This window comes from Rhinatrema bivittatum, chromosome 4 (genome assembly GCF_901001135.1).
Source record: "Rhinatrema bivittatum chromosome 4, aRhiBiv1.1, whole genome shotgun sequence".
In the NCBI taxonomy this organism is placed as follows: domain Eukaryota; kingdom Metazoa; phylum Chordata; class Amphibia; order Gymnophiona; family Rhinatrematidae; genus Rhinatrema; species Rhinatrema bivittatum.
The window spans coordinates 402,192,302-402,219,253 of NC_042618.1; the positions used below are offsets into that span (position 1 = coordinate 402,192,302).

General features: G+C 44.2%; 1 protein-coding gene and 1 long non-coding RNA gene across 2 annotated transcripts in view; one reads left to right on the plus strand and one right to left on the minus strand.

Moving 5' to 3' along the window:
* The window catches only part of FRMD4B (FERM domain containing 4B), a 295,281-nt gene that overhangs the window by 99,394 nt on the left and 168,935 nt on the right, over window positions 1-26,952 (minus strand). The window contains exons 6-7 of the mRNA XM_029601082.1: window positions 2,690-2,746; window positions 1,773-1,795 (exon numbers count right to left, since the gene is read on the minus strand). Of these exons, the coding sequence (XP_029456942.1) occupies window positions 1,773-1,795; window positions 2,690-2,746 (80 nt within the window). The remainder of the gene's footprint in view (window positions 1-1,772; window positions 1,796-2,689; window positions 2,747-26,952) is intronic.
* LOC115091143 overlaps window positions 2,730-26,952 on the plus strand; it is a 47,318-nt gene continuing 23,095 nt past the window's right edge. The window contains exons 1-3 of the long non-coding RNA XR_003856629.1: window positions 2,730-2,872; window positions 20,217-20,323; window positions 23,652-23,738. This is a non-coding gene — a long non-coding RNA (uncharacterized LOC115091143). The remainder of the gene's footprint in view (window positions 2,873-20,216; window positions 20,324-23,651; window positions 23,739-26,952) is intronic.

Consider the following 26,952-nt stretch of genomic DNA (forward strand, 5'->3'; position numbering starts at 1 on the left):
GAGTCGGAGGTAGAATGTACCAAATGTACAACATGCAACATCTGTATAAGCAATATTGCTTATACAGATTGTGCAATGTGTTGTGGATTGTTATAATACCTGTGCAATGAGGAAGCACTTATTTTCACTCCTTGGCTAGAAAATACAGATATTTAATCATGGATCCACTCTAATAAACCGCATCCATTAGGTATCTTATTTTTAAGAATTTTTTATTTTGCAGATAAAAAGCAGTTTCTTAAAGCAAATTATTTCCCTTGCGACATTTTTAAGCAGTCATGATGGAGCTCTGGTGTAAAAACCCAACACAGTGCTATGTTTCAAAAAAACTTCATCAGGGACTTGAACTGCACATTTTTTCTTTTCAGCATAAGTTAATTCTTCTTCATGAAATTAAAACACCAGGCCATCCTTTAACCTGATGGATATGTTTTACTAGAGTGGATCCATGATTAAATATGATCCGTATTTTCTAGCCTAGGAGTGAAAATCAATTTTACTACTGCCAAATTTTCCCTAATGTATGATAGTTATCTGTTATCATCAAAATGTTTGCTTGTTATAACCAGCAAATAATGTACTGGGCTTAATGTACGGTTTCACATACTTGTGCACTGGCTCTATGGCCTTTGATTGGGTACGGTTTCACATACTTGTGCACTGGCTCTATGGCCTTTGATTGGTTATGCACTGTAGCTGGCATAATGTGAGAAACTGTGACAGGTTGCAGTTACTGTGTTTTGAGTATGTTAAACATCAAAATCCATGAGAATGCAGAAGCCAGTCAGGCAGTCACAGGACAGAAATTCTGCCTCTGACTACTGTCAATATTTGTGCTAAAGGTTTCTTGACCTTTCTAATTAAGCACATGACTGCTTGTGGTTAAGTGGAGCTAAATACTAAAGCAATGCTGGGTGTTTGCTTTGGGAGTCTTGGATTCAAAAGCTGGCATTTTTTGTTGTTGTTGATGTCTTCACCTAAAAAAATTCTGAATTTGTAAAGCACTACTGCCATATTTGACTTCTAAAAGCAGGGCAGTTCAGCCTTCCTTTGAATGCAGGGAGTCAGTCAGCAGTAAAATATTAACAGGTCCAAAGTTAACCTTTCAGATGTGTATGTGCTCACCCAGTTGTTTCTAACTGAAGGTTTTTCCTTCGAGCCCAACACTTTACACTTTCTCATAGGTAGGTGACTGCATTTCAGGCACGACGCTGCAACAGGTAGAAAGTGAACTCAAGGGTACAACACTAGGGCAATTGTGCAGAGTCAGGCAGCTCAAACCGGCAAGGTCCTGGAGTCTCGCACCAGCGACAATACAACTGGCAGGTCAAGTACACCAAGGATGAGGCCCCCTGTGGGACAGCTGCAAAATAAAGCAGCATATTCAGCTCCTCAGCAAGCAGCTGACCAACTTTATCTTTCCAGGGGCATACATTAAGACAGGGCTGTTACTCATGTCACAAAAAGGACACTAAGCCTATTATACACGGTATGCACTTTCTGACCACACAAAGGACAGTTATTTAAAATCTGAATGAACTGCTAGAAAGCTTTTGCTGAATCTGATCCTAGGCATGCTAAAAAAAAAAAAAATGGTGTACACATTTACACACATTCATACTGCAGGATTCAACGCGGCAGTGGTTTTACTACTTTCATGTCACTGCACCATAAACATTTTTCCTCCGATTGAACTGTACTATTTTAATGGATCGTGTTATAAAAGCAGAACTCTTAAGTGCAACAGCAACGGAAAAGGAAATAGCCCTTACCTGGTATAGTCCCCTTTAGCTTCCTGCAATTGAAAAATCATAACAGAAAATGAACACGGAACACAGGGCAGTTTCATGCCTGGTGAGCAGCCACCCGATGTTGCACGAGCTTCTACTCTCAAGCAGTTTTCACATTTCTAATTGCAAATCATGCAAGTTTCCCAGCGACTCAAGAACCACTTGCTTTCTGTACATTGAGGTCACATGATCTTCCCCATCCTTCATAAAAGTACAGGAAGAAAAGGGCATGCTCTTTTTCTTTAATTAACTTATTTAACAAATATTTTCGGTTTCCCCTTGTATGCTTTGGTGTTAAAGAAATCAAAGCTGAAAGATAAGTAAAGTATCATCATAGCACAGAGAGGGTTTTGAATGCGAGAACCTTGATGTATGATATAAATAATATCAGCCAGTGACTGAAAGGCAGAATATAAACACAAATCAGTCAATCAATCACTTTTCATTGCCTAATCTTTCACTGAAGCGCTTAACTTTTTTTTTTTTTTTTTTTTTTAACAAGGCTCTCAACAACACTACTTCGTTAGGACACAAGCATTCTGCCACGATTTTATATCCATTTGCATGAGAAATGCTCTGCAGAAAGTTATTCAAAACCCCTTTGCACATTTTACCTTCCTTTATACAAATATTAAGGGATTTCTCTCTCCTAGACATAATTCATCTATTCCTCCGCCCACCTAAACATTTCAGCCTTGCAGAAGAAACGTAAAAAAATGGTGAGGAGGTGATGCTGACAGAAGACTCAGCAAGGTCGGAAAAACAAACCTGCTTTTTGCAGGAGTTAAACACTCACGTGAGCAAAGAAAAGAAAAAGTTCTGGGGACACACCGCGCATTCCCAGGGGCTTCTAAGCTTTAAAGGAGCAGCGTTTTAAAGGGGATGCTTGGAATTCTTACCTGGAGTATCAGGGCAGCCAACCTGAAGACAGTCTCGCTCTCCACCTCGATCTGACCCTGTGTGCACAGAAAGGAAACACACACCTCAGGCTTCAGTGGGCAGCGGGGAACCTGCGCGTCTGAGCCTGTCACGGCTCTGCACTGCCTGGCGGCGCTCAGTCACAGACCGTACCATGTGCACCGGTAAGGAGGGGGGAAGGGAGGGTCATGCCCAGAGCAAGGAATGGCTAGCAAAGCTTCCTAGACCTTGATTATTATTATTCATGATCGAGGTACCCGTTCTTAAAATGGCCGGGAAGAAAATGCAGTAAGCACTCAGGAATGCTACGTATGGACAGTTGAAGGGGTCGAGGCTGACAGGTTTCACCCGCTTAGATAGGGACGCTCACTTCGCAGGGATATAGCTTTTTTGTGCTGTGTCAGGGCGCGCTGTGTATACATACAACTATCAGCGGGTGCTTACGCTGCTATGAGTTGTATGATTTTTTTTTGGTTTATGGGATTGGATATTTAGTTTGTGCACTTATGAAATCTGCTTTGTATGGGATCTATTATAACAGGCTAAGCAGGTCAGGGCCACTGTCGCAGGTCATAGCATCACTATGCCTGAGGAATATGGAGCCTCTAGTGCTGGGACTCTATAGGGAGAACTGGAAGTTACGTTTCTCAGAATTCCTTCTCCCAAATACGCGGTCAGAAAAGGGTCCCCAGCTGTCTGGTACTTGGAAACTTAGTTCAACAGCTCTGTACTGAGGATTGCTGCAACAGTGTTTTCCATATACGCTGGATAAGCACTTTGCACCTCTTTTAAACCACACCACAATGTTAGCAAAACATAAAATTTATATACTTTAACCCTTTCTTCCAGATCGATGTCTGCTTGTAGATTGGAGGTTCCTCAAATAGATTCCGAATAGTGTTTAGTTTTGATTATAGTAACAGGTGATCTCTCAAAAAAAATGGATTGGGACCTTCTATTTTTCCAACAGCTAAATGCACAGATTCTGATGAATGGAATTATAATGCACTGAGTTATTACAAAAGGTTTCCCTGGCATTCTTGCCCAAACAAATTGCCACAGTCTGCTGGCAGCCAGGGTTTTCCATCTTGTCAGTAAACAAAGTCCACTGTAGGTTCCTGCGGAGCTCTTTGATAACATGAAACAAGCCAGTGATGCCACTCCCATGGGTGTATTCATTCTTATTTCTACTGAGTTAGCCAAGTACAGGGCTCCGAACAGGTGTTTGCCAGCTGGGCTGACTCATTCAGTCAAAGGAAAACCTCTGGCAGCAACTGAAGAGGAATAATAAAATTGATTTTAAAGGGACAGCAAAAACGGAGGTAGGAGTAATAATCCTCGCTCAAGCAATAACAATCTATGAACAAGGGAGAATGGTATAGGTAGGTAACTGTCTTTTGAAGATCAATCATACACTCAAAGGTGAGCATATGCAATTTATTACTGACGAGGCTCCTAAATTCCAAACCACATCTTTCAAAAGTCAATCTGTCCCCCGCCACGCCCACCGTGTTTGGACAAAAAGAGGCTGCGTCGAGAGAGACTGTACCATTCAACCAATCACTTAAAGGTGATCCTCTTCAACAGTAAATTGCATATGATCACCTTTGAGTGTATGATAGAATGAGCTTCAAGGACTGTTACCAATACCATACGCCCTTGTTTATAGACTGATTTTAAAGGGACATCATCAAATCTGTCTTTTTTTTTTTTAAACCAAAAAAATAGGTTTTAAAAATCTCTATTTTGCCATAACTTGATGTTTATAGCTGCCAGAAGCATTGCTAGCACTTTGAACTGGTTTTGTCTATGCTCAGTCCTTGATATAACTCTACACCCCTCTGAGTTTCATTATTTCAGTGTCGTACCCAGTACCACAGGTGTTGTTTTCATACCTTTACAGATTTTTGGAGCACTGTGTCATATTAATTTAGGGGTCGATTTTAAAAGGATGTGCCGATTTTATAACATGTGCGTGCATGTTATAAAATCCAATGGCCGTGCACACGTGTGCCGGCTTTTAAAATTAAGGAGTGGACGAGGAGGGAACTTTCCTACACCTAACTCTATCCTTCCTCCCTCTTCCCCCTTTCCTCCCCACCCCCTAAGCCTATCCTAACTGTCCCTAATTTTTTTTTTTTAATTCTTACTGCTCCTCCAGAGCAGAAGGAATCTGTGTGCACTGGCTGGCTGCCGGCGTGCATTTCCCCGGGACAATACCAATACCTTTGTATGGGGCAGGCCAGGTGCTGACCTGGCCTGCCCCACCCAGACCATGCCCCCTGAACCGCCCCTTTTCCCTCAGCCCGCGCTTCTGTGCATACCGGGGTTTACGCGCATGGCTGGGCCCATTGTAAAATGTGTGCGGTGCGCGCAAGGCCCAGTCACGAGTATAAACCCCAAAATTTACGCACATAGCCCTTTTAAAATCCGGGCTTTATTTTTTTGCTAGTATTTCCTGTATGGCACTGAAAAAAATACAGCTCAGGTTATTTACCCTTTCAAATAGTATTAAAACTACGGGCCACTTTATGAAATTAGCAGGCAGCAGATTCAAGACAAATTGGAGAAAGAATTTTTTTCACTCAGTGTTCAATTAGACTTGGAAAGCCAATGCTTATCCATGTTATGAGCAAGAAGGATTGAACTTTTTTTTTTTTTTCCTTGGGATCCTACCAGGTGCTTGTGACCTGGATTGACCACTGTTGGAGACAGAAGGCTGGGCTTGATGGACCTTTTGGTGTGACCCAATATGGCATTTTTATGTTTTTATTAATGTGTTGCCAGAGGATGTGGTAAAAGCAGTTACTGTAACAGGGTTTAAAATGGGTTTAGACAAGTTCCTGGAAGAAAAATCCATAAACCATTATTAGCCAGGTAGGTTTAAGAAAGCCACTGCTTATCCCTGGGCATAAGCAACAAGGAACAGATCTAGCCTTTGGGAGCTGCAGGGTGCATATGACCTGGACTGTCCTCTGTCAGAGACCAGGTGCTGAATTTGATGGACATTTGGGCTGACTCAGCCTAGCATATCTTATAGGTATGCACACGCCTGGCTCAGAGCAAAAGGACTTTCTTTAGGCTGAAAATATAATGGAAACATAGTGAATGTGTCATGTCAACCACAGCAATAAAAAAGGTGTTTTTTTTCCCTGATTTACTGTAGTAGTACACAAAGCAGAGCTAAAAGGCAGTGCTCTAAGGTCATGACTGTAAACTGTGCCTCTCTCTTTACATTTCAGCATTTATAGAGCATTCAGCAGTCAAGTACAAGAAGTTCGTTCCCCAAATAGTTTATGATTTTAAGTGGATGCCTGAAGCAATGGGAGATAAAGTGACTTGTGAAGGCTGGGTGTGTTAGAAGAGGCAATATTTGAGCCTTGGCCTCTTGGTTACCAATCAGTCCATTACTCCAATCATGAGTGGGAGGGGGGGACGGGACACTTCTGAATCCAAAATTGATCAGATTATAATCTTAGAACACAGCAGTGAGATCCTTGGCTTCTATTTCAAAACCGTTGGATAAATGTGGCAAAGGGCTGCTGAAGGCAGCCTCAGATCTTTGGCTTAGTGGAGGTAATAAGCAGATGTGTGGGGTTTTTTGTTTTGTTTTTTTTTTTTTTGGGGGGGGGGGTTAGTGCTTAGCATGCTTTACAACTTTCCTAGAGGGAGAGAAAGCATTTAAAATTAAAAATGCAAGTAAGTTAAGGATTGTTCTTCCTGTATTTCTCTATTCTCAGCTGTTTTTGCTTTCTGTCTCACACTGCCCCACCTCAACAGCTGAGTTAAATTGGAGATCAGTTTGTGAAGAACCACTGAAAACTGGCTGTGGTTCTAGCCCAGGGGTGGACAACTCCAGTCCTCAAGAGCTACAAACAGGCCTGGAGGCAGTGCAATGCAAATCTATCTCATGCATATTCATTGTTGAGATCCTGAAAACCTGGCTGTTTATGGCTCTTGAGGACAGGAGTGGACTGGCAGTGTCAAATGCATTTTGGTATTCCTCTAGGTCTGGCTCTCTTGCTGTTTCAAAGGCCCTTTTGCACTATTTTAAACCAAACCATTCATTTAACTCTTGATGCCAGGGCTCAGGATATTCTGACATCAAGGCACCACTCCAAAGTGAACATCATAGGCTTAGCCTTGAGTAGCAGAAAACCATGGCTCCTGGCTAAGAGGTTAACCAGCAGCAGTGTTTACAGATGCATGCAGCATGTTACAAGCATATCATGGCCACTGCTGGTATGTAACTAAATATTTCAGAAAGCAGATTGGAATGTTTGATTGCACAGTATGAATGCAGGTTGACTGTGAGTAGCACTGCGAAATTTGATGCAGGATAGGATTTAGTGGCCTTAATGATTTTCTCTGGCACTGGATTATTGGCACACATGCAGGCAGTATTTAGGTCATCTTGAAAAGTTCTCTAAGTGGGCTTCCTCTAAGAGAACTCTGAGATCCCCCAACTCATAAGAGCACAATGCAACAGAAAATATTTGATTCTGCAGATTTTTATTACTATTAAAAAAAAAAAGTCATTGGAAACATTTTTTAACTAATTAATTAATTAAAGTTTCCACAGCTGTTGGGTTGAATATCACAGCATCTTAACAGCCTTCACAATAAGCAGACATTTGGCTGTCAGTTCTGAGGGATCAATTTTCAAAGAAAGCTCAGTTCCTAACCAAAGCACCTAAAACTTAGATACTAACGTGATTTCCTTTGAAATGAAAAATAATATTTCTACAAACACTTGTTTTGTTTCATTTCATTTTGAAGATGAAATGAAAAAAAAAAAAAGATTTTGTTCATGTTTAGTTTTCAAAACAAAAAAAAAGGCAGTAGCAGCCACTGTTTGTATGGAGGTCTCTCTGCAGATATAACTCTGTGCTACAAAATGGTACCAGCTTCGGGGCCTGCTGGTAGAGCACCAGTGGGGCCCCTGGAGATGCTTAAGATTGTGGGCAAGTTAGGAGGAGTGGTCCAGGGTGGGTAAAGAAGATTTATTTATTAATTTCAAGCACATATTGATTGCACACTCCAGAGATCGTGGCGGTTTACACCAAAACATTCATAATAAAATATATATAAAGACTTAAAAGATATCCATAGTTACAATAAAACCATCTACATACTAAGGGGAAAGAGACCCAGTTGGACTTTGCCTTCTCTTTTAGAATCACAATTTTTGTGGCAGGGTGGCCCCTGGCTGCTACTGCCTTTTTTGTTTTTTTTAGGTTTAAATGAAATGCCCCCCTTTTTTTTTTTAAACATACAACAAAATGTAAAACAAAGTTGAAACAGAAATGAACTAAAACAAAATGGATGGAGGTGGGAAACCCTTGCTTACCCCTAGTACCTAAGTTCAGCTGAAATTTTTCCCAAGTTTTTGCCTAAAAAACTCCTAACTTCAGGTTCCTAAAAGTAGGACTGCTATTTATTTATCTAAAGTTTAGGTTCCTAGCACTGAAAAATCACACTAAGTACCTAAGGGAAAAGCATAAGCATTGGCAAGTTAAATTTAAAACATTGATAAGACAGGTTAAAAGATAATTTGAAAAGAAGTTTACTGTAGAGGCAAAACATAATAAAAACATTTAAAAATATATCTGAAGCAGGAATCCTGTGAGGGAGTCAGTTGGACCATTAGATGATCGAGGGGGTTAAAGGGGCACTTAGGAAATATAAGGCCCATCGTGGAAAGACTAAATGAATTTTTTTTTTGCTTCAGATGCTTACTGAGGAGGATTTTAGGGAGATGGCCGTTCTGGGGGCGATTCAGATAAGCTGACCCAAATCACGCTGAACCTGTAAGATGTAATAGGCCAGATTGACAAACTGAAGAGTAGCAAATCACTGGATGGCATACACCCCGGGGTTCTGAAAGAACTCAAAAATAAAATTTCAGACATTACAAGTAATTTGTAACCTATTAAAATCATCTGTTGTACCTGAAGACGGGAAGGTGGCCAATGTAACCTTGATATATAAAAAGGGCTCCAGAAATGATCCGGGAAACTATAGACCAGTGAGCCTGACTTCAGTGCTGGGAAAAATCATGGAAACTATCATAAAGAATACAACAACAGAACATATAGATAGACATGGTTTAATGGGACACAGCCAGCATGGATTTACCCAAGAGAAGTCTTGCCTCATAAAACTGCTACATTTTTGGAAGGGGTGAATAAGTATGTGGATAAAGGTGAACCGGCAGATGTGATGCATATGGATTTTCAGAAGGCGTTTGACATGAGAAGCTTCTAAGAAAAAACTAAAAAGTCATTGGATAGGAGGCGATGTCCTTCTGTGTATTTCAAACTGGTTAAAAGACAAGAAACAGAGAGTATGATTAATTGGTCAATTTTCACAGTGGAGTGCTTCAGGGATCTCTACTTGGACTTGGTTTTTAATATATTTGTAAATGATCTGGAAAGGGGTAAGACGAGTGAGGTGATCAAATTTGCAGATGACAATTATTCAGATTAGTTAAATCACAAATGGATTATGATAAATTGCAGGAGGACCTTGCGAGACTGGAAGATTAGGTGTCCATATGTCAGATGAAATGTGATGCATATAAGGGAAAAATAACCCATGCTGTAGCTGGATGATGTTAGGATACAATTTAGAAGTTACCACCCAGGAAAAAGATCAGGGTGTCATAGTTGATATTACATTGAAATTGTCGGCTCAGTGTGCTGTGGTGGTCAAAAAAGCAAACAGAATGTTAGGAGTTACTAGGAAGGGAATGGTGAATAAAATGGAGGATGTCATAATTCCTGTGTATCGCTCAATGATTAGACTGCACCATGAATACTGTGTGTAATTCTGGTTGCCGCATCTCAAAAAAGTATAGTTGCACTGGAGAAAGTACAGTGAAGGGCGACTAAAATGATAAAGGGTATGGAACAGCTTCCCTATGAGGAAAGGCTGAAGAGATTAGGACTGTTTAGCTTGGAGAAGAGACTGTTGAGGAGGTGATGTAATAGAGGTCTACAAAATCATGAAAGTACTTGAATGGGTAAATGTGAAATGGTTATTTACTCTTTAAGATAATACAAGCACTAAGGGGCATTCCATGAAAGTAGCAAGTAGCACACAAATTGGAGAAAATTCTTTTTCACTCAATGCACAATTAAGCTCTGGAATTAGTTACTAGAGGAAGTAGTTAAGGCAGCAAGTGTAGCTGGGTTTAAAAAAATGTTTGGATAAGTTCCTGGAGGAGAAGTCCATAAACTGCTATTAATGAATGGGGAAAAGCCATTGCTTGTTGCCAGCATTAAGATCTATTTAATGTTTGGGTACTTGCCAGGTACTTGTGACTTGGATTGGCCACCTTTGGAGACAGGATACTGGACTTAATGGACCCTTGGTTTGACCCAGTATGGCATGTTCTTATGTTCTTAACTCTTTACTTCTGGTCCCACCCACATAATAAAACTATGGTAGGTGCTTGAGCTTTCATTGAGACTGATCTGGGTGCCTAACTCCTTTATATCTTTTGAATACCAGTATCTGAGAATCTTGGCCATGTTTATGGAGTTTATAATATGCCTATTACTATTTTCCTGCAAGGGGCCAAGTACAGTACTAGTTTTGACTTTTCATTCCAGTAACAGAACCAGATAAAAGTTCTGGTGACATTTCACCAGAACTTGACCTCTGTCAGAATTGTACTCCTGGGGGAATTGTGTGCACAATTCCCCCAGGAGGTGATTTGTTTGTTTTTATTTTATGTTTATTTTGTAATCCACCTAACAAGACATAGTTATTATAGGCATAATAGAAGTATTTAAAATATAATAAATAATAAAATAAAATTGCTCATCCAATATGTTGGTAAACTTTTATGCTCATACGCCCTGTCTGCTCGTAAGTTTACGTGGACTGAGTAGAGGTGATCCTGGGGGTGGAGTTAAAGTTAAAGTAACAATACACATCACAGTGTTTAAGTAATTAGTTTAAAATGTAATACAGAAAAGTTATTACTCAAAGATGCAGAGTTTTACATATTTTGAGCAGAATTCCCTTAGAAGTACACTGCAAGAGTGGCCCTTCCATCTCTCTCTCTCTACTCCCCTGGCCAGACCTCTTTCACTCTGCTTTTTTAGGTCCCATCTCCTCTGCTCTCCACTATCTCTCTCCCCTCCCCCTCCAGGCGCAACTCCTTACACTCTATTTCCACCCCTCAGTCCTCCACTCTCACAGTTTGACCCCTCTCTCCAGCTCCCTCTGACCCTCTAATAAACACATATACACCCTCCAACAAGTTCCCTCTCTCTCTTGCACATACACACCCTCACACGGGCTCCCTCTCTCTCTCGCGCACACACACACACACACCCTCACACAGGTTCTTTCTGTCCCACTCTCTCACACACACACACACACACACATTCCCTCACACAGGCTCCTTCTGTCCTCTCACTCTCACACACAAGCTCCCTCTCTTTCTTGCACACAAAAACACCTCATCACACAGCCTCCTCCTCTCTCACTCACACACCTGCACAGAGGCTCCCGCTCTCTCTCGCACACACACACACACACACACACAAGCTCCCTCTCTTTCTTGCACACAAAAACACCTCATCACATAGCCTCCTCCTCTCTCACTCACACACCTGCACAGAGGCTCCCGCTCTCTCAGCCCTTGCTGCACCCCCCCCCCCTTCAAACAGGTTCTCTCTCTCATACACACATGCACACACAATCCGACTCTCTCAGTCACATACATATTCCCTCACACTGGCTCCATTTTTTTTCTCATGCTGACACACACACACATACACAGGCTCCCTCACAAGCACACTTCCTCTCTCACACAGGCTCACAAGGTTTCTTGCCTCTCACACTGGGCCTAATCTGCTGATCTTCACTGCGAACAGGATGGGCTCTGCTTGCAGCAAGCTGATCCTCAGGCTTGATCTTTGCCACGAGCAGGATGGGCACTGCTCACGGCCCACGGGGCCTTTCTCAGAAATTCTGTGCAAAAACTGTAAATTCTATGCAAATTCTGCGCTCCACAGTAGTGCAGAATTCCCCAAGAGTAGGGTTGTGCCAATTGGAAGTGGGAGTTAGGGTTGCCTCCTCACCCATGTGTCAGTCCAGAAAGGTTGACTCAGTCCTGATTATGACTCTCTGCATGCATGGAGATAGCAAATGTTGCTTACCTGATGTAACAGGTGTTCTCACAGGACAGCAGGATGTTAGTCCTCACAAATGGGTGACATCGAGGATGGAGCCCACCACGGAAAACTTCTGTCAAAGTTTAAGAGAACTTTGACTGGCCCCTACTGGGCATGCCCAGCAAGGCACTGACCCTGCAGCCAGCAGGGGTCTCCCTTCAGTCTGATTTTCAAAGCTACAGGCAGTGCCTAAAAAGTAAAAACAAAACGAACCCAACACCGCGGGGTGGCGGGCGGGTTTCGTGAGGACTAACATCCTGCTGTCCTGTGAGAACACCTGTTACATCAGGTAAGCAACATTTGCTTTCTCACAGGACAAGCAGGATGGTAGTCCTCACAAATGGGTGAGTACCGAGCTGAGGATGTCCTGACCTGCACCAAATGTACCCAACGATGTGCAACAGGCACAACAACTGGGGTGGAATTTGGTAAAGGGCATCCGCACCCTACCGGGAAGGTGGAAGGGTGTTGGTACATCATGTTGGAAAAAGGTTACGCAAGACAGATTGGCCGAAGATGGAGTCCTGTCTTCCAGCTTTGTCCAGACAATAATGGGCTGCAAAGGTATGGAGAGAACTCCAGGTTGCAGCTTTACAAATGTCAGGAAGCGGCACCGATCGAAGGTGTGCCACTGAAGTCGCCATGGCCCTCACAGAGTGTGCTTTTACACGGTCTTGAAAAGGAATGCCAGCTTGCTGATAGCAAAAAGAAATGCAGTCCGCCAACCAGGAGGAAAGAGCCTGCTTACCCACAGGTTGTCCCAACTTGTTAGGATGGAAGGAGACAAACAATTGAGTGCTCTTCCTGTGAGCAACTGTACGGTCTAGATAAAACGCTAGAGCTCGTTTACAGTCCAGGGTATGCAGAGTCTGTTCCCCAGAGTTGGAATGGGGCCTGGGAAAAAAGATAGGTAGTATGATGGATTGATTGATATGAAATGCAGAAACTACCTTAGGTAAAAATTTAGGGTGAGTGCGGAGCACCGCCCTGTCTTGCAGGAGTTTAGTGTAAGGCGGATAGGTGACTAAGGCCTGTAACTCACTAACCCTGCGAGCTGAAGTGATAGCCAATAGGAATAATACTTTCCATGTGAGATACTTCAATTCACAGGAATGCAGAGGTTCGAAAGGTGGTTTCATTAGACGACCAAGAACCAGATTAAGGTCCCAAGATGGGGCCGGAGGACGTAAGGGTGGCTTCAGATGGAGCAAGCCTTTAAGAAAGCGTGTCACCAGGGGTTGTACTGAAATAGGGACACCTTCTATACCTTTATGGAAGGCGGCTACCGCACTGACATGCATCCTAATGGAAGAGGTCTTTAGACCGGATTCTGATAGATGCCATAAATAGTCCAAGAACTTAGAGATTGGACAGGAAAGGGGATCAAGGGACTGAGAAGTGCACCATGATGTGTACCTTTTCCATTTATATGAATAGGATCTTCTGGTGGAGGGCTTTCGTGAAGCTATCAGGACACGAGAAACTGAATCCGAAAGGTTAAAAGGCTGAAGGACTAACCTTTCAACATCCATGCCATCAGGGACAAGGCTTGGAGGTTGGGATGGAGGAGGCATCCGTCGTTTTGAGTGAGCAGATGCGGATCCGTTCCCAGAGGGATGTGCCTGCGGATGGAGAGATCCTGGAGTATGGGAAACCACACTTGGCGTGGCCAGTGGGGTGCTATCAGGATCATGGTTCCCCTGTCCTGGCGTAGCTTCACGAGAGTCCTTGACAGAAGAGGAAGTGGAGGGAATGCATAAAGCAGACCTGTCGTCCACTTGAGGGAGAAGGCATCCCTCGGCTGAGAGTGTTGGCTCCGAATGAGAGAGCAGTAATCTTCCACTTTGTGGTTCTGAGGGGACGCAAAGAGGTCTATGCGGGGAAAACCCCACTTGTGAAACAGAGAGGTCACTACCAGAGGATCGAGTGACCACTCGTGTGGCTTGAAGACACGGCTCAGCTGGTCTGCCAATACATTGTCTACTCCCGGCAAGTAAGTGGCCTTGAGGTACATGGAATGGGAGAGGGCTTCTGCCCAAATCTGCGCAGCTTCCTGACACAGAAGGAAGGAGCCTGTGCCTCCCTGCTTGTTTATGTACCACATGGCCACTTGGTTGTCCGTCTGGATTAAGATTATCTGATTGGATAGATGATCTTTGAAAGTTTTGAGCGCGTAGCGAATTGCTCGAAGTTCCAAGAAATTTATCTGGTATTCGGCTTCCTCTGGCGACCACAACCCTTGGGTTTGTAATTCGTCCACATGGGCTCCCCAACCGATGTGGGAAGCATCGGTGGTTAGGATTACCTGTGGATCTGGTAGGAGAAAGGGTAAGCCCTGAAGGAGATTGACTTGAGTCGTCCACCAGGTTAAAGACAGGCGTAGCGCTTGTGTAACTGTGACGATGTAGGACAGAGGCTGAAAAGCTTGAATCCATTGGTGTCGCAGAGTCCATTGCGTTACTCTCATGGCTAGTCGGGTCAAGGGAGTAACTTGAACCGAGGATGCCATGTGTCCTAGGAGGATGAGGAATTGGCGAGCTGTGGCAGTGTGTTGAGACTGGAGCTGGCGAGCTAGGGACATGAGAGTTTGGACTCGTTGAAGTGGAAGGTAGGCTTTTGCCTGTAAGGTGTCCAAGTCTGCTCCAATGAAGGATAAGGTCTGAGATGGGACCAAGCAAGATTTCTCGTAATTGACAAGAAACCCTAAGGAGAGGAGTGTGTGAATTGTCAACTTTAGGGAGGATTGCGCAATCTGAGGGGTAGAGGCCCTGATTAGCCAATCGTCCAGATAGGGGTAGACGTGGACACCTTCCTTCCTGAGAAATGCGGCTACTACTACGAGACATTTGGTAAAGACTCGTGGAGCAGATGCCAGCCCGAAAGGTAGTACCCGGTATTGATAATGGTCGTGGCCTATCAGAAAACGCAGATACTTGCGATGAGATTGTGTTATCGCAATATGGGTATAAGCGTCCTTGAGGTCGAGAGAGCACAGCCAATCCCCCTTTTGCAACAGAGGGAGCAAGGCGCCCAGGGTTACCATCTTGAACTTTTCTTTTTGCAGATACTTGTTGAGGGCCCGAAGGTCCAGAATTGGACGTAGCCCCCCTGATTTCTTTGGTATTAGGAAGTATCTGGAATAGAATCCTTTCCCTTGTTGACAAGGAGGGACGGGTTCTATAGCATTTGATTGTAGAAGAAGGAATACTTCTTGATGTAATTGAGTCAAATGGCTGGTTAGACTCCATGCCTGAAGGGGCGGGGAGTCTGGCGGAAGTGTTATGAAGTTGAGGTGGTAACCCTGTGCGATAATTGTTAGCACCCACTGATCTGAGGTGATCTGTTTCCAACGGTGTAAGAAGTGGTACAGCCGACCTCCCACAGGGATGTGTGGAAGAGGGAGTTGGCATGTGCTCAATACAGGGAAGTCAAAGGCCCGCCGCAGGCCCAGGAGGTGGGGCTACAGTAGGTCTTTGCTTTCTTGGCTGACGAGGCTGAGGCCTGTTAGAGGACCGTACAGGACGAGCCCTAGTTGACGGAGGATAGTAGCGACGTGGTCGAAAGAACGACTTCTTAGAGTCCTTCTTTTGCGGTTGCTTGGAGGTCACCTCAGGTGGGACAGATGAGAGTTGTTTCAACGTCTCATGGTGGTCTTTTAACTCCGCCACAATCTGTTGAATTTGCTCTCCAAACAAATTGTCGCCTAAGCAGGGTAAATCAGCAAGACGATCCTGGACCTCTGGGCGAAGGTTGGATGACTTTAACCAAGCCCAACGTCTGGCTGAGATGGCTGTGGCTGAAACCTTCGTGGAAGCATCGAATATGTCGTAGGCAGTCCTAATCTCGTGCTTCCCTGCCTCAAATCCCTTGTGAAGAAGGGCTTGAAGCTGCGGTTGGTATTGGTCCGGCAAGGTGTCAGCATAGTCTTGCATCTGCTTAAGGATGGCTCTGTTGTATTGAGTAATGTAGAATTGATATGAAGCTATGCGTGAAATCAACATAGCTCCATGATACACTTTCCGTCCCACACTATCCAGGAACTTGTTGTCCCTGGTAGGTGGGGTAGAAGAGTGCGGCTTAAGACGCTTGGCCTTCTTCTGCGTGGACTCAACCACAACAGAGCGATGATCCAGTTGAGGTTTTTGGAAACCTGGTGCTGACTGGACAAGGTATGTGGAGTCAGCTTTCTTGTTAACTGGTGACACCGATGAAGGAGATTCCCAGTTTTTCTTGAGCAGATCCAAAATCACCTGGTGTATAGGGATGGAAGCGATGATTTTTGGAGCATCCAGAAATTGAAGTAGTTCCATCATCTGGTGTCTGTCATCAGCTTCAGATTGTAGTTGAAAAGGTACAACTTCTGACATCTCTTTCACAAAATTAATGAAAGATAGATCCTCAGGAGGAGATCTTTTTCTACTCTCTGTAGGAGATGGTGGCGAAGGTAAATCTGTGTCAGAAGAGGTATCATCATCATCACCCCAGGTATCGTAGGGATCATGTGGGGCTTGTAGCCCTGATGGACCTGGTTGAGGCTCTGAAGGCATCGATGGAAACCGAGGTGGAATCGGTGCGGTAGGTGGAACCAGAAATGGCATCGATGGCTTCGGTGCTGCCGATGGAATCGGTGCCTGGCGCGGAATCGATGGAGCCGAAGGATAAATCGGTGGAGATATACCAGAAGGTACCGATGGAACTACCCCGGAAGGGGGAATTCGAAACGGTGTTTCTCCTGCCGATGAGAAACCAGTCGGAGACGGTGGTGTTGTCGCTGGCACTGGAATCACCGATGGAAGGGCCGTCATGAGTGCCTCCATGCGGCTCAGTAGCGGTGCTAGCGCTTGTATCAACGGCTCGGTGGTCGGTTCCCTCCTTGGTGGCGAAGCCGGTGCCGGCGTCGGTGCCGGGGGCGGCACTGGAACCGGTGCCGGAGACGGTGCCGATGGAGGTTGTAATTTCTTCATCGCTTTCTCGATGGCCTCCTGGACCAGCCGGTCCAGTTCTGCCCGGAGACCAGGGGTAACCATACCCGGCTCGACGGGAGAGGGAGGCTGAGGCAGGGCCGGAGGGACCACCGTAACCGGTGGGATCACGGCCCCCACACCCCGAAAGGGTGAGGGTTTCCTCGATGCCGTCGAACGAGACGTGGAGGGTGTCCGGTCTGTTCGCGGCTTCTTTGTCGGTGGCTCGGCTTGAGCAGAGGTCGATGGCTGTGGATCCTCGACAGGCCGAGACTTGTGCCGTCGATGGCGGTGCTTTTCTTTCCGATCCCCTCGCCCATCCGGGGAAGGGACGGGAGTCGACGGCCGAGAAGCGATCGATGGCGGACGGTCACCGGAGGGTTGACGATGATGGTACAACTTCGACGGTGCCGGTTCCGATGACGTCGATGCTATCGATGGCGTTGGGGTGGGTGCATGGAAGAGGAGCCCCATCTTCTCCATCCTGGCTTTGCGACCCTTGGGTGTCATTAAGGCACATTTGGTGCAAGTCAGGACATCATGCTCACTACCCAAACACATTACACAAACCCTGTGGGGGTCTGTGATGGACATAGTCCGGGTACAATCCGGACAACGACGGAACCCCGTTGCCATGGCTGGAAGCCAAAATTTAGGCTGGGGATCGGTAAGTGCCAACAGGCCTCGAGGGCCAAAATCGACGGCAGTCGATGGAAGAAGGCAAAAAACTTACCGGGTTCCGTAAGATGACTAAAAAATTTGTCGAAGGGAGACCCCTGAGGGGCAAATTTTCTTAGGAAATTAATTTCCAAATTCCTGTCAGGAACGTGGTTAGAGAGCTCCTTTCACCGCGTGGCAACTGCTGCGCGGAAAAAAGAAGACTGAAGGGAGACCCCTGCTGGCTGCAGGGTCAGTGCCTTGCTGGGCATGCCCAGTAGGGGCCAGTCAAAGTTCTGTTAAACTTTGACAGAAGTTTTCCGTGGTGGGCTCCATCCTCGATGTCACCCATTTGTGAGGACTACCATCCTGCTTGTCCTGTGAGAAATATCTCATATTTTTTTTCTTAGGAAAACTAAAACTACAACTCCTTGTAGGCAATATGGACCAATCAGGCCAGGATCAGCTTTTTCAAGCTGCCATAGGTGAGGTGGCAGCCTTACCCAGATGAATGAATTGAGATCCACGCTCCATGGCAGCCGACATGTTTTGGGGCTTCATTAAACTGTCATTCTCAGAACCCAAAAAGATCCCATGTGTTCAAATTTAGAACCATTCTTGTGTTTTTCAAAGTCCTAGTAAAGAGAATATCCCATTTTAAATGCTGGAACTACTTCTACCATAATTTTTTTGGAAGATTTTCAGAGACAAAAAAATAATAAACAGAGGTCAGCATATGTCCTTGGTATAAGTTTTGGGGTTCATGTCACTGTATGGATATTAGCATTCAAACACACGTCTCCTTTTTATTATTACAAGGATTATTATTAGTTTTGCTAAAACACACTGTTCTTGGACACAACTGAACTGCAGCCAGCCAAGATTTAAACTTACACTGCTGTTCAGCTCCACTGACTTTCTGTGTCGTTTTTATGAGTACAAAGGCCATCAGAACTCAAGAACAGGCATTCTGATAACTGTGGATTGTTACTCTGTAAAGTGAGATAACTGGATTGTTACTCTGCAAAGTGAGATTTCGTCTAACGATTGCCAAAAAGAAATTTTTATCAATTTTGGGGTAGATCTATAAGTTTTAAGGGAAAAACTTATGTTGGATTCTGACTTTTATGTTGCTATAGCTATTTTGAAAATTTGATTGCTGTAAGTTGAATGGTTCGGGAGATAACATGATCATAGCCAGATAGACAAAGCAAATACATATTTATTTATTTTTAGAAAAAGTGCTAAATGTTGCTACTGGTTCATAATCCTAGGGCAATCAGTAACAGGAAAATCTAGCCAAATGCAAAAAATTCCTTATAGAAAGTATTTTAGGAACTGGCAAATGCATTGCCCAGACCTACAGCTGCTGAGCTGTAAGCAGTCGTTAGAGCGCATGAGCTGTAAACGGACTTTATCTGCAGTGCTTTATAATAATTTTGACAGCACTGCGTTGGCCATAGAGGTGTGTTATATTTCAAAATGTTGCAAGCTGGAATGGGACATGCCGGACAAAGTCTAATACATCATTAAGAATGCACGCAAAGCATATCCAGTACCAGTCAGTCTGTGTCTCCGTTTCCACCTCTCTCCGTGCACAGAAAAAGTCCTTTTCTTAAATCAGAGCCTGTTTAGCAAAATACAATTAACCTTTTAGAAGCCTTCCATTTTTTGATTCTTGGCTTCTCTGGAGATCCCTTTCTTCCAGCTATCCCTCTTATTAACAAAATGCTAATGAGAGATATATGGAGATCTCTCTCCCTCCCCCCCCCCCCTTTTAACAACAGAGTAACTTAAACTATAGATTATAATCCAATCTTGGTTTTCTGACTCCCAACCCAATGGGATTTTCAGGACAAGCACCAAACTGTACAGAGATGGGAGTCAGAAACTAGGACTCTATGATGATTTTTATTTAGTTTTATACCTTGAGGGGGGTTTGGACCAGAGAAAACAGATTTAGGTTGGCAAATAATTCTCTTCTAAAATATTTAAAAAGAATCATGCCAACTATGAATGAGTAGTAATGACAGACAGGGATGACTTTCTGGGAGTTAATGCTCTAGTGCTAGGAGTTCAGGGCCTGAGGCAAAGACAAAGGCCTTTAATACAGCGAGTACTGACAAGAAATGCCTGTCCCAGGATTTCATTATTGCAATTATAAGCCTCCCACCAAAAATGGAAAATTAAGATAAAGCTAAGCAAATCATTTGAATTTAAAAGCCGTTTCATTAATATCATATTTGGTTTATGTTCTATTTAATTCAGTAGTAATTACTGGTGAGAGAATGTACTGCTAAAATAAATAAATTGGTTTAGCAATCAGTGAGCCCTTCTCAAGTTTTTAGGCTAATCAAACAGATTTATATTAACCAGTAAGTGACAGCCATTCTAAATTTTTGACCAATGAAAAAGTGTGATATTGAGCTAGCCTGTGGCTCAGGATGCAGAGCAGTGTGCCAAAACAAATGGAGAGGGGGAGGTGTCAATGGACCTTTTTTTAAGATGAGCTAATGTTAAATCACAGTTCTTTTTATTATTATTATTATTATTATTATTATTTTTAAGTCAATTGACACTCCCCATTTGTTTTAACTATCGTTCAATCTATTTTCTCCCTTTGCCACCAGTCTTCTACAGCCTTGACTGCTGACCCCAAGCAAGAGATTTCATATTGCATTCTTCTTTTTCCCATTCAGCACTCCATTTCCTGCTGCTGGACTTCTTTAGAGTGGTGCTCGAGAAGTGTGCGATTAATTGACAGACTCTGCAAACCCCGCAGTCCTGCTATGGGAGGGAAGGAAAGGTAACAGTTCCAGGCTTGGTCTGCTTTAAACTCCAGATTATTGAGAACTTCTTAACCTTTTTATACTCTACAGTATTTTAGCATTATAAACCCATGGTGTACATGAGTTGGCTACTTTGCTTTAAAGCATTGCAGTGAAATCTGATGGTGCTCCAGGAGCCCAATTCCTCCAATACCGGCTTGGGAAGCATCTTCTGATTGACGCTGTATTTGGCAGAGGAATCAGTATGGGCTCTTGTCAAAGTGAAGACTTAGGCCAGGGCCTTGTTTCCTTAATAGTTAATCTGGCCTTGATAACACAGAGCACCAAACATGACCTTTGCTGCTTTTTCATTGTAGCCAGCATTCAGGTTGCACAGCACTTAGTCATATCAGGAGAAAGTGCAATTAATATGAGCTATATTTTGTAGTCGTGTATGAGGTTTCTTTTTTAAGTGTTTAGAGTGGTATTAAATATAAGACAATTGGGCTCTCTAGTTAGTCAATGTGCCCTGTGTGATAAATGTACTTTGCTTTGAAAAAATGCTTAAATGATAGCGCCATTAGCAAATACACTGGGTGTTGGCAAAAAAAAGTTTGGCTCAAGTTGTCCTTGGCCAAGTGAAGGGTGTGTAAAAGTAAACACCATTGGGAAGTCATGCGTTCCTTTTAATTGGATCTAGAAAGATTCCTGGTTTGTTCAGATCATAAGAAAGTGACTCACTGGGCTTTCTACAGTGGCTCAAACAACAATGAAAAGGGAATGATTTGCAAATGAGGCGGCATCAAACTATTATTCACCTCACCCTGGAGATGGTTATCTGGGTTCAACCAACAAAGCAAAGATTTTATAGGGCATCCTTTCCATTCTGTGTATTTATAAGTGCTGTAAAATAGTGCCCTTGTATTGGCTGTAGTCATGCGACGACTTGGATTTATGCACAGGCACACTAGGCCTATGGCTAGGGCAGCAAAAATCTGGAGGATGGCATGAGAGGAGGAAGATTTGTCACCTCCTGCTCCTGGTGGGCTAAAGAGCCACTTCACACCCTACCTGATGCAGCCTCTGCCTGGACAAAGACAGCCACTGAACCCCATCACTCGATGCGGGGCCTAAAGACTTCCACAGTCCAACCCACCCCTCCTTCCGAACTGACCAGAGGGGAAAGTTGCTACCCTGTCCACTCCACAGCCCTCCTGCCACTTGGTACCTACCAGCCTCATGGCTCTGGATCTAGCAATGGTATCAACAGCAGGACAAATGAGTGCAGGGCCCAAGACATTTCATGCTCACAAACCCCTACTTTCAGCACAGATACCTAGAAGGGATGAGGCCAGTATGTTGCTGCAAACATAGGGTGACTCAATCCCCATGCTCACTCAACCTGCTACTGATACTTCCATTGGCGTCAAAGAGAATGATATGAGATCTATGTGGGTGGGAAGGAAGTGACTGGAGGTCACAGTAAGATACAGAAATAATCAGGGGAGGGGGTATGATTGAAAATCCACACTAGGAATGGGGAAGAGATCAGAAGTGCACAGGGTAGGGGGAAGTGATAAAAAGTCACAAGGGGGGGGGGGCAGGCTGGGGAGGAAATGTTCATAGGTCTGGGTGGGAAGGATGGTACAGCAAGGGAACCATCAGCAGAAGTCTACATCTGCCAGTGCATACGACCAGTTTAAACAATATATCACAATGCAATATTAGTTCATGGGACGTCTTTCATATATACATATCCTCAAATTCTTTCAGGCACTGATTTTTCTGTGTGGATTTTTTTGGTGCACGTGGCAGAAAACAGCGGCAATGCGGGATGTAATAAGGACTGCATATGCTAATTAGATACGCACATAAAATCCACGCACACCAAACAGATGCACCATAAGGCGTGCAGAAACACACGCTCATGGCCCTATGTAGTGAATCAGTCAGACATCCCGTGCAGAAAACCGCATGGACACCCATTGGTGTGTGAACACCCCCGATTGATTCTGAGGTTGAAAGCCTTTTCTTTTTCGAAAAAATGAATAAATTAGTGCTCCGGAAGTTGATGTGAAGGTAGGTAGAGCAATATCTAATCCCTTCATGATCGGACTCTGACTACCTGTGAGAGCATAAAATGCAGATCAGCGATTCTGCCTCACTGAGAAGCTGCCTTCTCTCTACCAGTTCCGTCCACTGCTTGGCTGACCTGCAAAAGCATCAAAAACTGGTCTCCACACCAGTGCTTTCACTTAACTCCTGCCCTGGCTCAGGCGATAAAAGCCCCGCTAGTGCGGCTCCCTGCATTACCCATGAATAGATAATCACCTCCTTTGTATGCCATTAGCATGCACTCGCGCAGGAAAAACCCGCGGGTCAGCACAAACTTTTTTCCTGCACACAAAACCCTTAGGGGTAGGTTTTAAAAGAAGAGCGTGTGCTTCCTGGTGTGCACACATGGAAGTGCCGATTTTATAACCTGCTTTGCACAGAAAAACGCACATACAAACTTGCACTTACTGACTTTTCTAGCTTCAGCGCACTTTATTACATCAGCCCTTTTGAATCCTAGAGGATTAGTAGAATGCTGGTAACTCTATAATAAGTAGTCCCTAGCACAAAGTTGTGTATCTGGAAAATGAACCCAAAGAAAGGGAAGGATCTGTTGAGGTTCCAAAAAACAACCAAGGCCAATTCAGGCAGAGTGAGCACAGCCAAAAGGAACGATCTGACGCTCACCGGTTGTGAAGTGAGAAGACCGGACAGATGAGGTAATTTAAAAAGCCAGATAGAAAAAATGGGGAGAGCTGTGAATTGAAATCTGGTCAGAAAGCTAGGCAGTACAAGTTCAGGGTGAGGTTTTATAAGCACGGGCAGTTTTGTATTGCGCATCCCAAAAGCTGCTGAGAGCCAGAGCAGCTTTCCAAGATCAGGAGTGTTGCGTCTGGATTAAGAAGGATATGAGAAGCAGCATTCACTCAGGTCACTGCATGAAGATGAGAGTTGGGGGCTTAGAGCAGTTATAAAGACTGTTTCAGTAACTGAGATGTGACGATCTTTAATCTGTATGTGACTGGTTCCTCTGTCCTGACCAAGCTGCAAATGCAACAGGTGAATTGTAGCAAGCTGACCCAAGACTGACCCATAGTATTATATAGCTGACTGTAAATGAGGAAAAGTGAAGTTTGTTTTCTTAAGTGAGAAATAACATTTTGTTACAAATTTTAAGAACTTAACAGAACAATCTACCTAGTGCATTTTATTATATCATGTCTAGGGCATGCTCTGCATTAAGTTTTAGACAGGTTAGGAATCTACACATTATGCTGTCTGCCTCTTAATAGCTGTTGAATATTGTTGCAGGAATCTGAATTGCCTTTAAGAATGAAGCCATCTTCCTTCCAAGTCAGGAAGATGATGCAGGCCTGACATTGCATCACACTTCAGCAGGTATCATTAATGACTGACCTTGTTCCTCCCACAGTAGCTCATGCAGAGAAGCTATCTTTTCAGCATATCTCAAGAATGCCAACCCTGAAATGCAATTTGGCAAAGCAGGCAGTTGTGGTATTGGGATAGACTTCCTCATTACTGAATGATGTTTCTTAATTTATGACCCATGAAGTTTTTTCCTTTTCATTAAGAGTTGAACTAAGAGAATAACTATGATGAAAATGATCCAGAAGGTGTGATCGCCTCTTTCCAAAAGACAATTACTCCAGTTTGAAGATCAAGAAGCTACACTGGGGAAAGGAGTTTATTATATACAATAACTGGTGCCAGATGTACATGGGAGTATACTCGTTAGCCCTGAACTTGTGGGGTGGGACCAGAGCACTGATTCAGGAGGCCATAAGGGATAGATCTCTGAGCTGGGATTGGGATGGGAGGATTATCCAGATTGGGGCTCAGGAGTGGAGGGATGAGCGTAGGACATTGGGGCTGCCAGGAAGAGGCAGACTGCTTTTTTTTTTTTTCCTCAAAAGGATCTACCTACCTAATTTAAAGAGATTAGTGGGTAGACTCTAGGGAGTACATTTTCAGTAAACCACAAAGTGGCTAGCTGGCTAGGTCATGGCTGAAAAATGGCTACAAATAACCAATTGCAAATAATTGGCTAATTTAGCTGCTCAGTGGCTTTCTGAAAATTGACCCCATGAATATATGTAGATATATATGACGATCTTTAAACAAATTGTCTTAAAACAAATTACTTGAACTAGCAGGCAAGGGCAATCTAAACCGACAAAGGGGTCAGTGGTTTCTGGTGTGTGTACAGCATTCTTCCATTTTCCGTGAGGGTGGAGGGAAACTGGGGGCTTCATAATAGACTTGCTTTCTGGATTGACTGGTCATTGTGCAAGGCGAGGCTCTGTCTGGCACTGTTATTACTGAGTGTCAGCAAGGTGTTCACTGGAACCAGAAAATCTTGTTTTGTTTGGCAGACCCGAACCTTTGGCTGCCCGCTAACTCCCTGCCCTGAGGCGCAAGTGATAGGCAATTACTCAAGCTTCGCCCAGGTAAGTGAAATGTTCCGAGGAGAAATCCAGTATTCAGATTATTGCTCTGTTTTCAGCGCCTTTGCCCACTCTTATATAAGCTCCAGTAAGTGAGTTGCTCTAATTTGTCATCAGTGCTGATTTCCTGCCAGGTCACCAATCTGGAACCTTTTTAAACTGTGGCAAATTGCTTCTTTTCCCCCAGTCAGGACTGGCGGAAGCACTAGGCGAGCTAGGTCTGGGCCTAGGGCGTTGACCATTAGGGGGTGCGAACCATGTGGGGCCACGAGCATCAGCGGCAAAGAGGAGTGGAGATTCAGCGGGCCGCGCGCTGTTCGCAGCCCAGAAAACTGAGAGGTAGGAGTCGGGGCCATGACCTTGGGGGGGGGGGGGGGAGGCAGGCACAAGGCAGAAGGTGCCTAGGGTGCCTAAATCCCCTCGCACCGGCCCTGCCCCCATTGCAGCCAGAGTGGAAGTGGAAGGTGAAGACTGCCATAGGCCTCGACCTGGCACCTTTTTTTTTACTACAGAAAACCACCACTGTAGGTCATATTGAGTGAGTAGAGAGAGGTCAACAAACAAGTATTTTAGGTGATACCTTTATATTGGACTAAGTATGTTTGTGACTAGTTTCCAAGAGCTATAAGCCCTTCATCCTGTTAGTACAGTCTGTCCGTTTCTCAATCCTGTCAGTAACCCCCTCCCTCACAACTCTGTCTTGTCCTTCCTTTTCTTTCACATTTGTGTACCCCCAACTCTTTCGTATCTCTTTCCAGTCCCCACATCCCATTCTTTCTCCCCCTCTCCCCCTCTCTCCATTTCCTCTGCCTTCAGTCCTTTCCACTCCTCCTTACATCTCAATACCCAGCAGCAACAAAGGCCTCATGGACTCTGGCAGTTGGACATCAGGAACAGATCAAGTACATGTTTATTGTGCCTACTGCTGTTCCTCCTCCTCCTACAGGCTTTTCTTTAGAATGGATGAAAGGGTGGAAGAGAAACAGCCAAGGTGACAGGAAGTATGCACTTCCTCAACCTATTTCCACACTGCCACTGCCAATGGGAGAGGTGGAGAGAGAGATGAGATGACACGTCAGCGACCTGCACTGGCCACATAGCAGCAGGATCCTCATGGCATTGTGGCCTCATCCTCTCCCCAAAGTGAGCCTCTGGATGCCATTAAATCCTTTAACAGTGTTGCTAGATATCTCCATGTCATAAAGGTGGGGCGAGTCCATTGACTGTGTTGATTAAAGCTAAGAAATGCAGGATGCAAGTCCAGGCGTACTGTGTGGCAAAATTGGGACTGACTCACCATGTCCTCAATAACTAGCAATCATCTGGGAACCCTAGCCTGTACGTACACATTCATTCTCTATCAGAAGTAACTGGCTAAAAATACTACTAGGGTCACCGGAATCAAGGTTTTTTTTTAAATCCGGTTTTTAACCTGAAAGATTTTTGATGACTATTTTGAGTTAGGTCCGTTTTATTTAGTTTTATTTTATGTGTTTAATTTATAAGTATGTAATTGAGGATGGTCATGTGAAGCAGTGATCTCGGATGGATGCTTCTGACTGAGCTCAGAGTGCCACCCGCCGTATCCACGAATATTGCTAGCATCTGTGACTTTATAGTTTCTCAAGAGACAATTTGGGGAAATATGTCAATCAACAGATATATGAAGAAGGCTTCTGGGACATGGGGAGACTTGGTGAGAAAGAGAAGCTGAAGACATCCGATGATAAGATGGCCGCCACAGGTAAAACTCATGGCGCTAAGTGCATGGTGGAAAATTTGCCTGTACATGAAACAGAGAAGGTGGCAGCAGCGATAGCTGGTACACTAGACAATATATTGGCACAAATTGATGTTTTAAAAGCTTTGCTGCTTGAATATGGGCCCCGTTTAAACGCAGTTGAAGGGAGAATGGTAGTGGTCAAAGATGATAACTTGACCTTAGCGAGATGGCTTGACAATTTAGAGACTGAGCTGGGAACAAGATGAAAAAAATAGACAATTTAGAAAATCACTCAAGGAGAAATAATCTTAAGATTTGTCAGGTTTCCCAAAGAGTTGGCAGAGAGGAACTCATGGAAACGCTTGTAAAATGGCTGTTGGAAAAGCTAGAGGACGCAGGCCTGCCAAGCCCCATAATTATAGAA